Source organism: Gorilla gorilla, chromosome 13 (assembly GCF_029281585.2).
Source record: "Gorilla gorilla gorilla isolate KB3781 chromosome 13, NHGRI_mGorGor1-v2.1_pri, whole genome shotgun sequence".
Taxonomy (NCBI): Eukaryota; Metazoa; Chordata; class Mammalia; order Primates; family Hominidae; genus Gorilla; species Gorilla gorilla.
Genome location: NC_073237.2, coordinates 83,860,463 through 83,876,438, shown reverse-complemented (window position 1 = coordinate 83,876,438; position 15,976 = coordinate 83,860,463). Strand labels below are relative to the sequence as shown.

The following is a 15,976-nucleotide window of genomic DNA, read 5'->3' as shown; positions in this document are numbered from 1 at the left end:
TCATCTAGCAGGTATTTACTGAGTGCGTATTATGCATAGGGCTATGGACACAGCAGTGAATAAAACCAACAAAAGTCCCTATTTTCATGGGATCCAGAATCTAGTGGGGAGGGCCAACAAGAAACAAATAGGTGAGTAAAATACAGTAGGTCAGGTGGTGATAGGTGCTATGAAGAAAAATGGGGCAGAGGAGATGAGGGGCAGTCCTGGGGGTGGGGGAGGGATAGGATTTAAAATAGGGTGGTCCAGAAAGGCCTCCCTGAGAAGGTGAAGCTCGAGTCAAAACCTGCAGAAGGTGAGAGAGCAAATCACATGGATACCTGGGGAAAAGCCGCTCAGGCCCAAGAATAGCAAGTGCAAAGGCCCCAGGGCGGTGGATGGCCAGCACTTTTGAAGAATGTCAAGGAAGCTCAAGGGGCTGATGCGGAGGGAGAGGGGAGGAGATGGAACAGGAGATAGGGGTCAGGGAGGCAATGTCAGGGGCAGATCCTTGGGGAAGCCCCCATTTGAAGGGCTCTGATTCCCATGAGAAGTTGCTAGAGCATCTGAGCAAGGAGGACGAGATCTCACTTATGTCTGACGAGGCGGCTGCGTGGGGACCAGGCTGTGGGCAGGTAAGGGTGGAAGCAGGGAGCCCACTTAGGAGGCAGCAATGAATTTCCAGTGATTCCTGCCCAAGGGCTCACTCCTGCTAGGAGAAATCCGGATACGATTCCAATAGAGCAAGGAAGGCGAAGGGACTACCAGCCCACAGGGGCAAATCACACACACCAGAGAGGCTGGAACAGAGGAGGTTTCCTGGGCTGGAGGTGAATGTTGATGGATGAGGAGGAATGGGTGCCACGGAGTCTTCCCCGAATGTTATGGGCTGTGTGCCCGCACGCCCATAGCAGGCATTCCAAGTCTCTCTCTGAAGGCAGAGTGCCATCAGGTACCCTCAGGGCAGAAGTGGGTAGAGAGATGTGTGCCTGTGTGTGCTGATGCTGTGGGCACACTATGCGCAGGGGGTGAAGGGGGAAAGGGGAGCTCCAGGGTGAAAGAACAGCAGGTGACAACTCCATGATGGGGGAGCCGGCAGGGGCTTCCCAGGACCCAGCCACAACTGAAGGGGTGAAGAGGGGAAGGGGAGGCTGGGCAGAGGCTGTGGAGTTCACATCCTGAAGGCAGAGGAGCCCCAGATGGAGGTGAAAGTGGAGCCCACCGAGTGGCTGGCATTTCTAGAAAGATAAATGTGGGGCTGGGATGGACTGGTCCCAAGGGGCAGGAGGCTACAGTGAAGGGGTGGGTTAAGAGTCCGACTGGTCTGGAGGAGACTAAGGTTAAGGGTGACGCCCTTAACCAGGTGGGGGCTGGAGGGGCGGGTGCTTCGTGGTCATGGAGAAGTGGGAGGAGACTTAGTAGGCTGCCGGCTAGATGCAAACAGGTGAGGAGAGAGTAAGGAGGGTTTCCGTGATCCTGGGCAGAGTGACAGACAGGTGCTGAAGCCCTTTGCAGAGGCTGAACACTGGGGAGGAGGAAGCACAGAACTGGAGGGAGGGACCCTGGTGTGGGGGTGCTGAGGGCCTCTGAAGGTGCTGTGTGAGGCTGGCACTCGGGGCAAGCAGGGACCAGAGACCTGAGCATGGGCCTCAGTGTTGGACAGCTGCAAGTCTGGGGGCCAGAGAGGGCCAGGGGGATGGAGAGGGAGAAGATGGACCAGCAGGAAGCAGAGGCCTGGGGAGAAGCAGGACGTGGGGACTTTCTCAGCCCAGGCAGGATTGTAGGGGCGTGCCAAGGGTGCCCAGTCCTGGGGATATCCAGTGAAAGAGGCTTGGGGGCAGCAGCTCGGGCTTGGGTGGAAAGATAACAAGGAAGCAAAAGGAAGAGCTGGCTTCAAATCAGGGAGGGGCTCACAGTGGGCAGGAGCAGAGGCAACAGCTGGGCCAGGTTCATGGGGGCTTTGGGGTGGCTGGGAAAGTTCTATTCTTGACCTGCGTGGAATTCAAAGGTGTTTGTCTTATGGAAACCCACTAAGCTTTATATTGGTTTATGTGCTTTTTTCTATCTATGTTTTATTTTATAGTAAGACAGTTTAGAAGGAAAGCTGTCAGGAGGTGAGTGGGGACTCTGCTGAGGGTTACGTGGAATGGAAGGCAAGACAGTGGAGGGTGCAGGAGTAGGGGAGGCAAGGACAAAGTGGGGACAGGACATGCAGACTTGTTGAGGTCACCCTGGCTGAGGACTCAGCGGAGAGGGAAGGTGGCAGCAGGGGGCGCTGGTGGTCAAGGGTGGTTCTGAAGGAGAGGAGGATGGAATTGCTTCTGGAGGGTAGGAGGAAGGCGTAGGTGCTGGGCCTTCCAGGAAGACCAGAGGCCCCTCCCTAGGCCTTGACTCAGCCTGAAACCTGGGGAGTAAAGATGCGCTGTGAGGGCACAGAAGGAAAGCTTTGTATAAACCAAAGAATGTGAAAAATCTCAATAATTTAAGAATACTGGAAGTCCTCGCCAGATCAACTAGGCAAGAGAAATAGAGGCATCCAAATTGGAAAAGAGGAAGTCAAATTATCCCTGTTCACTGATATGATTTTATATCTAGAAAACCCTGAGGATGTCACCAAAAAATTCTTAGAGTTAATAAATTAATTCAGTAAAATTTCAGAATACAAAATTAACATACAGAAATCATTAGAGTTCCTATACATCAATGACGATCCAGCCCCAAATCAGGAAGGCAATCCCATTTACAATAGCTACCAAAAAAAAAAAACAAAAAAAAAAAACTAGGAATATATTCAACCAAGGAGGTGAAAGATCTCTACAAGGCAAACTAAAAACACTAATGAAACAAATTATAGATGACACAAACAAATGGAAAAACATCCTGTGCTCACGGATGGGAAGAATTAATATTGTTAAAATGACCATACTGCCTGAAACAATCTACAGATTCAATGCAATCCCTATCAAAATACCCACCTCATTTTTCACAGAATTAGAAAAAACAACTCTAAAGTTCATATGAAACCACAAAAGGGCCTAAATAGCCAAAGCAATCCTAAGCAAAAAGAGCAAAGCTGGAGACATCATATTGCTTAATTTCAAATTACACTAGATGGCTATAGCAACCAAAACAGCATGGTACCCACATAAAAACAGACAATGGAATAGAACACAATAGGGAACCCAGAAACATATAGCCACATGCTTACAGCCAACTGTTCTCTGACAAAATGGATAAGAACATACACTGGAAAAAGGACACCCTTTTCAGTAGTGTTGGGAAAGTTGGATATCTATTTGCAGAAAAATGAAACTGTATCCTTCTCTCTCACCATTTGCAGAAGTCAACTCAAGATAGATTAAAGACTTAAATGGAAGATCTTAAATTATAAAAATACTGAAGGAAAACTCAGGGAAAACTTTCTAAACATGGGTCTAGGCAAATAATTCATGACTAAGACCTCAAAAGCATACGGAACATAACTAAAAATAGATGAACAGGACTTAAACTAAAAGCTTCTGCACAGCAAAAGAAATAATCAACAGAGTGAACAGACAACTTGCAGAATGAGAGAAAATATTCGCAAACTCTACATTCGACAGGGAACTAACATCCAGAATGTACCAGGAACTCAAACAACTCAACAACAACAACAAAAACCCCCAAATAATCTCACTTAAAAGTGGGCTAAGGACATGAAGAGACATTTTTCAAAAGAAGACAAAAAGCCAACAAACATGAAAAGCATGTTCAACATCACCAATCATCAGAGACATGCAAGTTAAAACCACAATGAGTATCACCTTAACACCAATCAGAATGGCCATTATTAAAAAGTCAAAAAATAACAGATGTTGGAGAGGATGCAGAGAAAGGGGAACTTTTATACATTGTTGGTGGGAATGTAAATTAGTACAACCTCTATGGAAAACATAGAGAAATTACGCACAGCAACTTCTCAAATGGCTAAAAATAGAACTTCCATTCATTCCAGCAACCCTACTACTGGGTATCTACCTGAAGGAAAATAAATCATTATGTCAAAAAGATACCTGCACTTGTATGTTCACTGCAGGACTATTCACAGTAGCAAAGGTAGGGAATCAAACTAAGTGTCCATCGACAGAGGACTAGACTTAAAAATTGTGGTATATATACACAATGGAATACTACTTGGCCATTAAGAAAAGGAAATCAGCCTGGGCATGGTGGCTCACGCCTGTAATCCCAGCACTTTGGGAGGCCGAGGTGGGCAGATCACAAGGTCAGGAGATCCAGACCATCCTGGCCAACATGGTGAAGCCCTGTCTCTACTAAAAATACAAAAATTAGCTGGGCATGGTGGCTTGCACCTGTAGTCCCAGCTACTTGGGAGGCTGAGGCAGGAGAATCACTTGAACCTGGGAGGCAGAGGTTGCAATGAGCCGAGATTGCCTCACCACATTCCAGCCTGGCGACAGAGCAAGACTCTGTCTCAAAAAACAAAAACAAAAACAAAAAAAGAAAAAAGAAAAAAGAAAAGGAAATCATGTCCTTTATAGCAACATGGATGGAAATGGAGGCCGTTATGCTAAGTGAAACAACTGAGACACAGAAAACCAAATGTCACATGCTGTCACTTAAAGTGGGCACTAAATGATGTGTACACAGGGAAGAAGAGTGTGGAATGATGGACAACGGGGACTTGGAGGGGTGAAGGGGAGGGAAGCGCGTGGAGGATGGGAGTTTGTTTGGTGGGTACCATGTGCTTTGCTCCAGTGATGGACACACTGAAGACCCTGACTTCACCGCAGTGTAATATACCAGTGGAGAAAATTGCACTTGTACCCCATGAATATATACAAATAATAAATCAATCAATAAATTTATTGACAGGTATGATAATATTTGCATATCTTGTGCTAATATATTATTGAAATTCATTTCCTGTTTCTTTTTCCTTCTTCCATGTGGCTGCTAGGAAACTTAAACCAAGGGATGTGGTGTGGTCACGTTTCTGAGGGCGACGCCCCCAGTAATGCCCTCCAGTCTGGAGGGTCTCCCCGGCCCTGCGGAACCCTCCCCTGGCTGCCCGCGGGAGAGGAAGCCCCGGCTCCCTGCGGCGAAGGCCAGGCCCACCAAGCTCTGCTCACCCTCCCATCTCCTGGGCCTCCACGCCAGCTCCAGACATTGCGCTCCTACCGCAGGAGGGCACTGGAGGCCGCTGAGCCCCGGTCCTGAACAGGGCGATCCTCCCGGGACTCTGTCCGGCTGAGGACGGGGCCTGGCCTGCAGGTTCCAGCGATGCCTCCCGCAGGGGCGCCCCCAGCCCCTGTCCACGCCCTCAGGACCGACTCCTTCCTGTCACCACGCGGTCCCATTCAGTGACTGTAATTGACGGCTATGACTCTCAGGTCAGCATCCCTCTCCCATTTCCAGAAGTCTCCTGAGGGGCGCGTGCCTGTCTTGTCCCTCTGGACTCCCCGCTCTCACCGCGCCCCCGGTGTGTGCGGAGTGACTGCGGGTGCGGTGTGTGCAGAGTGACTGAGGGGGCTGCAGAATGAACGCTGCTGGTGTGGCTCTGAGGTTAGCTCTGGGCACCGTGGGAGGGGCCTGGGGACAGAAGACGCTTTTCCTGCTGTGGCAAGCGGGAGAGCGAGGAGGTGCACGGAGGGACCTGAGGAGGAGCCAGGCGGGGACCACCGATACAGATGTCGTGGGCAAGGGCAGAGGGGCCCGCGGCTCACGGAGGGACCCCACAGAGGGGGCCGCACATTTCAGCAGCCCCAACCCGCACTGCGGGAATCAGCAGCGTCAGCTGCTGGCACCTTCAATAATGGCCTGGCTGGGTCTTTCATGAGGCCACACATAGGACAAAAATATTTCTTTGTCTTGAAAATGCATATAAATGCTCTATTAGGGAGTAACTGGAACCTGTGCCCAAGCATGGCTGGGCAGGGCTTGACAATGGCCAACGAGATCTAGCAAGTCAGGCACAGCAGGGTGATGTGGGTACGGTGTGTGCGTTTGCGGTGGGTGACCAGGTGCCCTAGAAAGGGGCCTCACTCCATGCGGAGTACTGGTAATAACTGGGCCTGCAGAGAAAGCACAGAGCTGGGCCCCCCACTGCACAGATCAGACCTATTACTTCTGGGGAGGGAATGACATCCCGGTAACATGAGTGCATTCGGGGAGGCGACATCCTAGCCCCAGCAGTCAGCAAACATTTTCCGTCAAGGGCCAGGCAAGTAGGTGTTTCGGCTCTGTGGCCCATATGGTCTCTGTCATAGCTGCTCAGCTCTGACACCTGGCGTGGAAGCCGCCAGGGCCAATACAAACCTTGGGCATGGCTGTGTCCCAATAAGACTTCATTTACAAAAACCAGCAGTGGGATATGGCCCGTGGGCCATGGTTTGCTAACCTCTGGATGATCTCCATGAAATAAGGCCCTCTTGGTCTCCTCAGAGAATCACCCTCTGTCAGTAAAGCTCTCATCTGTGAGTCCAGGACTATCCCACAAAGACTGGACAGTCAGCCTACTCTCAGGCCAGCAAGCACTCGAATGATATTATTTCACTGCAGCCATAAAATTGCAACCATACCTCATTAGCTGATGCATTTTCCTTCTTGGGTATTTCATGAAATGTGAATCAAAGGGTTTCCTCAGCAGGGAGGTGCTAGGTCTGGCATCGGGAGCAGGGAGTGAGAGAACTGAAGAAATCTCACTTAAAATACTCCACAGGCCTAAAGCAATGCCTGACTCTTTAAGCAACTCCTGCTTACGGCACCTGGCAGCCTGGTCTTGTGGGGTAAATGTGGAGACTGCACCCAACACCCACTGAGGATTCTTCCTCCCCCAGCTCCTTCTAAAGGGCAGGGGCTCCAGCGCCCTGGGGCAGAGGAGCATTTAGGAAGTACACACACCCCACCATGCAGGGGCCCTGGTGTGTGACACAAAAAACAAAAAGGCCAGCGGGAAGCAGCGGAATCCCTGGCAGAGCAGGGTGTGGTGAGATGAGAAGAGGACGAACATTAAGGAGACATTAGGCTGGGCATGTGTGGGTGAATGTCTATGTTACCGCAGTGGAGGAGCTATGGCTGAACAGCAGCCTGGCTGCTTCAGAATGCAGAGTTGCCATACAAGCCCTGTCCCTCCTGCCCTGGAGGCGCCAGAGGCTCCCAGCAGCTCCCTCCTTCATGAAGCCCTGTGGGCACTCACCGTGGTCACCGCCTCAACGCTGGCTCCCATCAGACAGAGATACCGGACCACGTCTAGGATTCCGTTGTTAGCCGCAAGGTGCAGAGGCGTTCGTCCATACTGGGAAGAGAGAAAAAAGGCCAAAGGTCGTTCTTCTCACGCAGTTGCTGAGGATGACATTCCGGAAACACAAGGTTAAGGAAGGGGTCAGGGCCCAACAGAAAGGAGGAAGGAGCCATCTCCCTTCTCCTGAAACTTGCTCTCCACTGGGGCAGGCCAGCCAGGCAGAACCTTTCCAAGTACTTTGCAATTAAAAGAGGAGCTTCAAAATACAACTTCAAAGATAACTTAAGTAAGTTTCCTGCTGTGCTGGCCTGAAGGAGACAGGAGCCAAGGGCTCAAGGTCCAGAGTTCCAGCAAGATCTGCACCATAGTTCAAATTTAGACACAGCCAGGGAAGAAGACACGGAAGACAGATATTGAAGACATCCTAATTAGTGAAAATACCAGGACAAGCCCATAAGCCTTGTTTGTGCCTATGGATCCCAAATTGTGTGCCAAGGTACCCCAGGGAACTGTACTGAATTCATAGGGGTGCCCAGGAATATCTAAAGTTTTTGATAAGAAACATGGTTCTGAGACCAGGTGAACTACTGGCTTGAAGAGGTGCAGAGTGTCATCATTAGACTGCACCACCCTGCCTTCCATGACATCATGTCTCTCACAGCGGGGGGTTGGTAGCTGCCCTGAGAGGAACCAAAAGTCTTGAGGAAATCACTGTGGACAGGAAATGAGGCCATGTCCACTCTGAGTCCAGGGTTTCAGAAGTGCAGCGCCCAACAGGAGCACTCATCAGATTGTACGTAATGTGGTCATGGAAGAAGGAAAAGAAAATATTAGTTTTCTTTCCATTTACGTGTATTATCTTTCTTAGCTGCTGCTAAGCTGTTAGGACATAAGCGGTTACTAAGTTGTTTGGACTGAACCACTCAATGAACAGAACTGTTAGGGATTTCTTTTGATCTAGGGGAACCATGAAAAAAATAATTACTGAAACCCTGAGGATGCTGTGAACTGAGAAAGTTTGGGAATTTTTTTTAATGCCATGTATTTTTAAATATCAGTTTTTGTTATAAAGTTAACACATGCTCTTTTTAAAAATCCAAGCAACCTAGAAAAACATATAATACAAAATAAAAATCTTCCTTCTCCCCTCCCCCCTTACTCTCAAGCTCCCTAGCTCAGAGCTGTCCCTGTTTAACATTTTGGTCCATTTCCTCCCAAGCTCTTATCTATGAATCCTCAACAGGAGAGAAATAATTTAAACAGCCGAGATGTGGTCATAGCCCACCTCCCACTCTGTCCCTTGCTTTGTCCACCTAACAGTAGATTGGGAACACTTTTCCATGCCTGTAACGGGAGGGATCACATTCTCGTGAATGCCTGAATCGCGTCCACCGTGTGGCTCTCATGATTCATTCAGCCACTGAGGGGGGAGGCTAGGCAGCTCCAGTTCCCGGCTAGTGTAAACACTGCTGCAGTGTGGGATACATTCATATTTCTTTATTATTATCTTCTGCAGTAATGCAGAAAACAGATATTAAGCTTTCAAGCATCCTAGAGTTCACGTGAGAAGGAAAAGGGAAAGTGTTGAAGACTGGGTGAAATGTTTAGAAGATGCAATGTAAGGGAGATGTAATTTTGGTTGTAGAATGCACAGTTTTCTAGAAGGGAAGAAAGCTGAGGAAGAGAGTGTGATGAAGAAAAGGGCAGAGGAAACGGCCACTGTTGAAGGGCCCAGGTTGGGACAGAATGACACCAAACTCCTTAGCCTTAAATTCCAGGTCTGCCACACCTGGACCCAAGGTCTCCAGCTTCATTTTCTCCCTTCCCCATAACCCCCTCCCTAAATACCTACCCCACACCCGCCGTGTGTCAGCGACAGCCCACGGCAGACACACTGGCTTCCCTTGGTGGAAAACAGGCTTCCCTCTTCTCCATCTGTCAAAGCCTTGATCATCTTAAGTGATCAACTCTGAAAAGCCTTCCCTGATTTCTTTAATATCTGAATTGTTGCTTCTGTGTTTCTGGAGCACCTTATGCCCATCACAGCAGCAATGACAACATGAGATGCCGCTACATCTGAATTTGAGTGTGTCTAAAAGCAGCCTGAGGGCAAAGCCATTCACCTTGGCATCTACGAGTTCCTCCCTCCGCGCTGGGCACAGTGCTGCCCTGGAAGGACCTCGATAAACACCTGACAGGCAGGGAGTCCTCTCTCATCCTCCCAGATGTGTGCGTGTGCACAGCGTGCCTTCTGTCTGTCCTTATGGGAAGCACCGACTTAAAGAGGGACAAATGGGTAAGGGCCAGGCATTCTGCGCCATCTATTCCCTTTCCTTTCCGTGCTTTCTAACACGGCAAGTTAAACGGCCACTCTCCTGATTTCCATATGAGAAGGAGGAAGAATGCAGAAACGTCTGTTTCACTGCATGAGCGTCAAACATAGCCATGAGGTCCTGTCACATACTGGTGACAGGGTAGAATTTGAATGGCCTTTTTTATTTCTGGAGGAACTTAATTCAGATAAGGAAAAGGCAAGACCACGCAATGGAGAAAGATCAACAGCCTCCTTGTAGAATGTGGATGCCACCCCACGCTCACAATCAGTTGCTTGAGTGAGTCTCTAGAAAGCTGGATGTGCTTTGGTAGGAAGCGATGCCTTCTGTTACGTACCTGTGCTTCTTTTAAGCCCTTCTAAAGTCCCCATCACCTTTCCTTTAAAAAAAAAAAATAGCAAAACAAGCCTGACAGCAACCCTTCTGAAGAAGCTGTGAGATCCCCAAAGTCAGGGTGTGCTGATGATGGGAGCATCAAAGCCAACCTGGGGAGCCTGTCTGTGGGGGCAGAGATGCAGAGCTTGTGTGCAGCCAGCACACTTCTGTCCAGATGGGCTCTGAATTATGGGTCTGAATTTTGCTGCTAATTCCAAGGGGTTGAAACTGGAACTGATGATTTTCACATCAGCTGAGCTTCATTCAATGACAAAATCGTCTACAGAAGGCCCTCTATGTACAGCTGCTCTGCCACAGACAGTGATTACACAAGTTTATGTCAGCATTTATCGACTTTACTTATAGATATTTGCAGCCTGAAAAATGTGAGACTTTTCCAGTAAATAAGCCAGTGGTTTCAAAACATGAAAGTCTGGGACTGTCTTGTGGATTTTTTAAAGACTGTATTTAACAAGTGAAGTTGTGCATTTAGGTATGGAGTGAAACTGGGAAGAACACATTCCCTGTTGAGGTTAGGGCAAAGCACCATGAGATGTTCAGCTCCTCCTCTCTCCTCTCACAAGGGGAGAGCTGATTCTAGATGCTGCACACATAGTGGACCCCTGGGCGCACAGTGGGAATGTCTACAGAGAGTCAAATAAGTGCAGATGTCCCTTGAAGCTGCTTTTGACTCATTTAAAGAATCCTAGATGGAAACCCAAGGTCTTGATGCTACTTCATGTTACACTTGGCTTTCCCCTTAAGCCACTTACACAACTGACTTGGCAAGATTAAAACGGGACAAACTAAGAAAGCAACCGGCAACTAATGGCTAAAACCTGGGATACTGCCCTTCCACACAGTCTCAGAATGTGAAATTATCAATTTCAATTTCTGCTTGAGTTAATCACATAACATGCAAAAGGAATAAGTGTACATAAAAGTATAACTTTCCAGCTGTTTCAGATATCCTTTTACCTCCAACAAACCATACTAGAATCCTACTGGCATTGTATACGCCATTGATAAACATTTCCTGAAATTAAAAAATTAATTGCGCTTGGACTTCATTTTTAGCATAATCGTAACAGCATAATGCTTGTCTTTAATACAGCTACAGGGCCAAAATCACAGGACTCTGCAATATTCTGTGTTGTTTGGTAATGAACATCTATATGGAATTCAGAGAAAAGGGAAGGTGGTGGCTAAAATCTAGAAGTCAACATTTTTTATGAACCTAAAAGCACAGTTATTTTCATTTCTCCATTTTTCACCAAATGATAGCATCTCTTTAGTCTTACCACATTTATTTAGCACAAAAAACGGTAGTAGGAACTTTTGCCCATAAAACTCTCAATGCGGAAAGCTAAGCAGAAAAATATAGGGCCAGGTGTGATGGCTCATGCCTGTAAACCCAGCACATTGGGAGGCTGAAGCGGGCAGATCACTTGAGGTCAGGAGTTCGAGACCAGCCTGGCCAACATGGTGAAACCCTGTCTCTACTAAAAATACAAAAATTAGCAGGGCATGGTGGCATGGGCCTGTAATCCCAGCTACTCAGGAGGCTGAGGCATGAGAATCGCTTGAGCCCAGGAGGCAGAGGTTGCAGCGAGCCAAGATTGGGCCACTGCACTCCAGCCTGGGCGACAAGAGTGAGACTCTGTCTCAAAAAAAAAAAATAATAATGATAATAAATAAAATAAATTAATAAAATAAAAAAGAGAAATACAGTCCTGGGATCAAATCTTAATGTCACTAGACATTTTCCTGAAGACTTAGTGCTCTAGAAAGATGTTACAATTTTACCATGCTTCTCTGATTCCTCTACAGAGCCTCATGCTCACATGCATGTACACACACACACACATACACACACACACGGGATTTCCATCAGTGTACACTGAGTTATGCAAAAAGTACTTATTATAATAATTGTCTGTTTATCTATAAAATTATTCAAAAGTCACATGTAAAATGCAACTTAAGATGGCAAAACCCTATAAAAAAGTACATGTCCATATAAGTAATATTCACTTTCAGCAACAAACACATGCAAATAGAAACTTGGCCAAAATCCAGGATCAGGTGGGAGCACACAGAATCAGGACCCAGGATCGGGGGCATGGACACAGAATCAGGACCTGGGATCAGGTGGGAGGACACAGAATCAGGACCTGGGATCAGGTGAGAGGACACAGAATCAGGACCCAGGATCGGGGGAATGGACACAGAATCAGGACCCGGGATCAGGTGGGAGGACACAGAATCAGGACCCGGGATCAGGTGGGAGGACACAGAATCAGGACCCGGGATCAGGTGGGAGGACACAGAATCAGGACCCGGGATCAGGTGGGAGGACACAGAATCAGGACCCGGGATCAGGTGGGAGGACACAGAATCAGGACCCGGGATCAGGTGGGAGGACACAGAATCAGGACCCGGGATCAGGTGGGAGGACACAGAATCAGGACCCGGGATCAGGTGGGAGGACACAGAATCAGGACCCGGGATCAGGTGGGAGGACACAGAATCAGGACCTGGGATCAGGTGAGAGGACACAGAATCAGAACCCGGGATCAGGTGGGAGGACACAGAATCAGGACCCGGGATCAGGTGAGAGGACACAGAATCAGGACCCGGGATCAGGTGAGAGAACACAGAATCAGGACCCGGGATCAGGTGGGAGGACACAGAATCAGGACCCGGGATCAGGTGAGAGAACACAGAATCAGGACCCGGGATCAGGTGGGAGGACACAGAATCAGGACCCGGGATCAGGTGGGAGGACACAGAATCAGGACCTGGGATCAGGTGAGAGGACACAGAATCAGGACCCGGGATCGGGGAGATGGACACAGAATCAGGACCCGGGATCAGGGGGATGGACACAGAATCAGGACCTGGAATCAGGCGGGAGGACACAGAATCAAGACCCAGAATCGGGTGGATGGACACAGTTGGAAGCTGTAGGGATCCTGTTCTCTGTGCATACCTTGTTGGAGATGTCCAAATTGCAGTTTGCTTCACAGAGGGCCACCACGATAGGCATGTTGCCATCTTTACACGCCACATGGAGGGGAGTATTGCCGTGCCTGTCTTGATAATCGACGAAACACCCTTGGCTGAGGAGAGTCTTGATTACCTCCATCTGACACCGTCTTACAGCCAGATGAAGGGCAATATGTCCGTCCTGGAAACAAACCCCAGAGATCATGAGAGCTTTTCACTTGGGCATGTGGCCTCCGTCTCTTCACCTTTCCTGCCGCCATCGAGTGAGGTTTAATTGGCAACAAGATCACTACTAAAAGGCCTAGTGGAGGATTTAAATGAAGAAACTTTACTCCTATAGCAGGGGTAAGGACTGGGAGGATGCGGAGCTTTACATGTTCCTCTCTAAATAATCACAGCCTAAGCTGAACACTAGCTTGATTCATTTAGGCTTCGGCAGTACAATCAGATAGAACATAAGTAATTGTTGATACTCCAATGGCCTCTTTAATCAAAGCATTTGTAAAACACTTTTAAAAACATTTGCCCAGCAATCTCTGCCAATTTCCTAAATAGAGAGCCTATTATTTTACTTTGCACCAGGAAAAATGTGAAAGTATTGTGAAATAACTTGCTCAAGGGCTGTCATATAAATGAGAAGCAGATTTAACATGTGTAACCTCTGCATCCCATGAAAAACCAGCCCGGGCATTCATTCTACCTGTTACAGAATCCCTGATGAATAGATGTGTTGAGTTTTAGGAGCTGGGTGGAGAGTTCTGAAACATTTCTAAAACCTACTGTGCTAGGGTTTCTCAGCCTCAGCGCTATTGGCATTTGGAGCTGGGTGATTCTCTGTCGAGGGGGCTGCTCTGTGAGCTGCAGGATGTTTAGTAGCACCAATGGCTGGGATCGACGAGATGCCAGTAGCAACTCCCATCTCTAGTTGTGACAACCAGAAAGTATCCCCAGACATTATCAAACACCCCTGGGGGCAAAGTCGCCCCCGACCCAGAACCATTGCTCTATACAAAGAAAATAACTTCACAAAGGGCAGATATTAAATTAACTACAGAATCCCAAATCTAACCGTATATAGCAACATCACAGGCTTGTTTTAAGTACAGATCACAATAAAAACAGATGAGGCTGAATTTGTTTAATTAAACCTGGTCTAGCATCGAGATTGCCAGACAAGAGTGGTTTATTGTCTTTTTACAACACAGCGGATGATAGAAATAGGCAAAACATCTGTTTCTTTGTTTATCTAAAAATTAATAGTGTGTTGCCAATGTCAGTCCTCAATGAGAATTGTCTCGGATTCAGTGAACATCACTGTACCTGCTCTAAAGCTAAAAAAGCTAAAAATTATTTAGAGACCAAAGTCAATTGATCAACTCATGAATTTTGTTATATGCCATAAATTAATATTAACTATTAAATACAATATAGAAAAGTTCACAGAATCTTTGGAACAGAGAAGAGACGGGGTAATTACAGTTTGCTGCATTCAAGTTTGTTATCTTAGGGAAACAAACTGAGGAGTCTTGTGGTCCCTCTAGACCCCTAGATCACTTCCCAGTGCATATGAGTCTTCCCCCATAAGGCACCTTGTCGCAAGCATTAAGGTCGGCTCCATGTTCGGCCAGACACTCCACGATGTCGTGGTAGCCCCTGGCAGAGGCTGTCAGGAGGGGCGTCTCTCCTTCTCGGTTCTTGATGTTCACGTTACAGCCGGCTTCACAAAGGGCTTTGGCCACAGAGTAATAGCCGTGCCAAGCAGCACAGTGCAGGGGAGTTTCTTCTTCCTGGTCAAGGAGACGAGTACAGAGAGGAGGAGAACACAATAATGAGAAACAAAGTATAAAGCAAGGTGAGAGTCCCTGTCAAATTTGGCAGAAACGCAACCAAGGCAGCAGAGGGAAAGAGCTCATAGGTATTGGAGTGAAATATTAATCTGGAATAAAATAACAACATGAGTGTGAGCCAGCAGCATTAAGAGGTAGATCTGATGTCTCTCTTTCATTAGTTTTCCTTCCTCAACACTTGTGTGTTTGATGAATTTGGCTTTCTCAGCATATGACTGACAATTGACTTTCGGGAGCCCGTTGAAACCATCGGCCCTGCTTGTCTGAACAATAGAGCCTTCGTGCAGGTGCATTGCAGCATCTTTCTAATAAGTGCCTCGCTGACTTTATCTGAAACTACTAACAGTAGGTGAGCACTTCCCTGAGCATGAATTCTTCCAGCAACCTTAATGCCTCTAGCTTTCTGTCATGTTTACAACACAAGGTGAGTGGTAACAGTATTGTTGCTTTGGCAAGAAAGTAATTAGGAGAGCCACACTTTAACAAGTCAAGGGAAGTCCTTATAGACTGTGAGGCCTGTATCTTCAGGATCAACATGGCTAGATACATATATGCGCTGATGAGAGGCCATCCTAGTGCGGTGGTGGTTACAAAGGTGGACTCTGAAACCAGACTGTGTGTGTTCAAGCCCCAACTCTACCCTTCTGAGCTTTGTGAGCCTGGGAAAGTTACAGAAACTTTCCCTGCCTCAATTCCCTCATCTCTAAAATGAGAATGATAACAGTAATCCACCTCATAGGGCTGTTCAGCGGATTGAATGCATGAATAAATAAAGTGGTTAGACCTGATCCTGGCATTAGCACCTTGCACACCTTAGCTAGTACTTCTGTTTGAGTCCCTGCCCCTTGAGCCTTGCCCTCTGTAGGGGAAGACAGAAAGCCTAGCTTGGATAAAACTCTAAAGACCCCGACTGTACCATCTGGCTGCCTGTACATTCATGTATAGAGCAGAGGAAGGGAGGATGTCAGTCACGACCCACCTTGTCCTGGATATTGGGATTGGAGCCAAAGCTGCACAGTAACTGAGCCACGTCAGCATGGCCATAGCGAGCTGCCACGTGGAGGGCCGTCTCTCCAGACTGCAGAAGAAAAGGAGCCGGTGATTCAGAGCCACATCTGTGAGCAGGCTATGGAGACCAGAACCCAAGGCCTACACCCAGGCCTGCCTGGTTCCACTCTGTCCCCTTTGGT

General features: G+C 47.8%; 1 protein-coding gene across 7 annotated transcripts in view; it reads right to left on the bottom strand.

Annotated features, from left to right (window-relative positions):
* DAPK1 (death associated protein kinase 1) overlaps positions 1 to 15,976 on the bottom strand; it is a 208,435-nt gene that overhangs the window by 41,291 nt on the left and 151,168 nt on the right. For all 7 annotated transcript variants that reach the window (XM_055351504.2, XM_055351500.2, XM_055351499.2 and 4 more), the window contains exons 15-18: positions 15,766 to 15,864; positions 14,529 to 14,726; positions 12,923 to 13,120; positions 7,178 to 7,276 (exon numbers count right to left, since the gene is read on the bottom strand). In XM_055351504.2, coding sequence (XP_055207479.2) covers positions 7,178 to 7,276; positions 12,923 to 13,120; positions 14,529 to 14,726; positions 15,766 to 15,864 — 594 coding nt within the window. The remainder of the gene's footprint in view (positions 1 to 7,177; positions 7,277 to 12,922; positions 13,121 to 14,528; positions 14,727 to 15,765; positions 15,865 to 15,976) is intronic.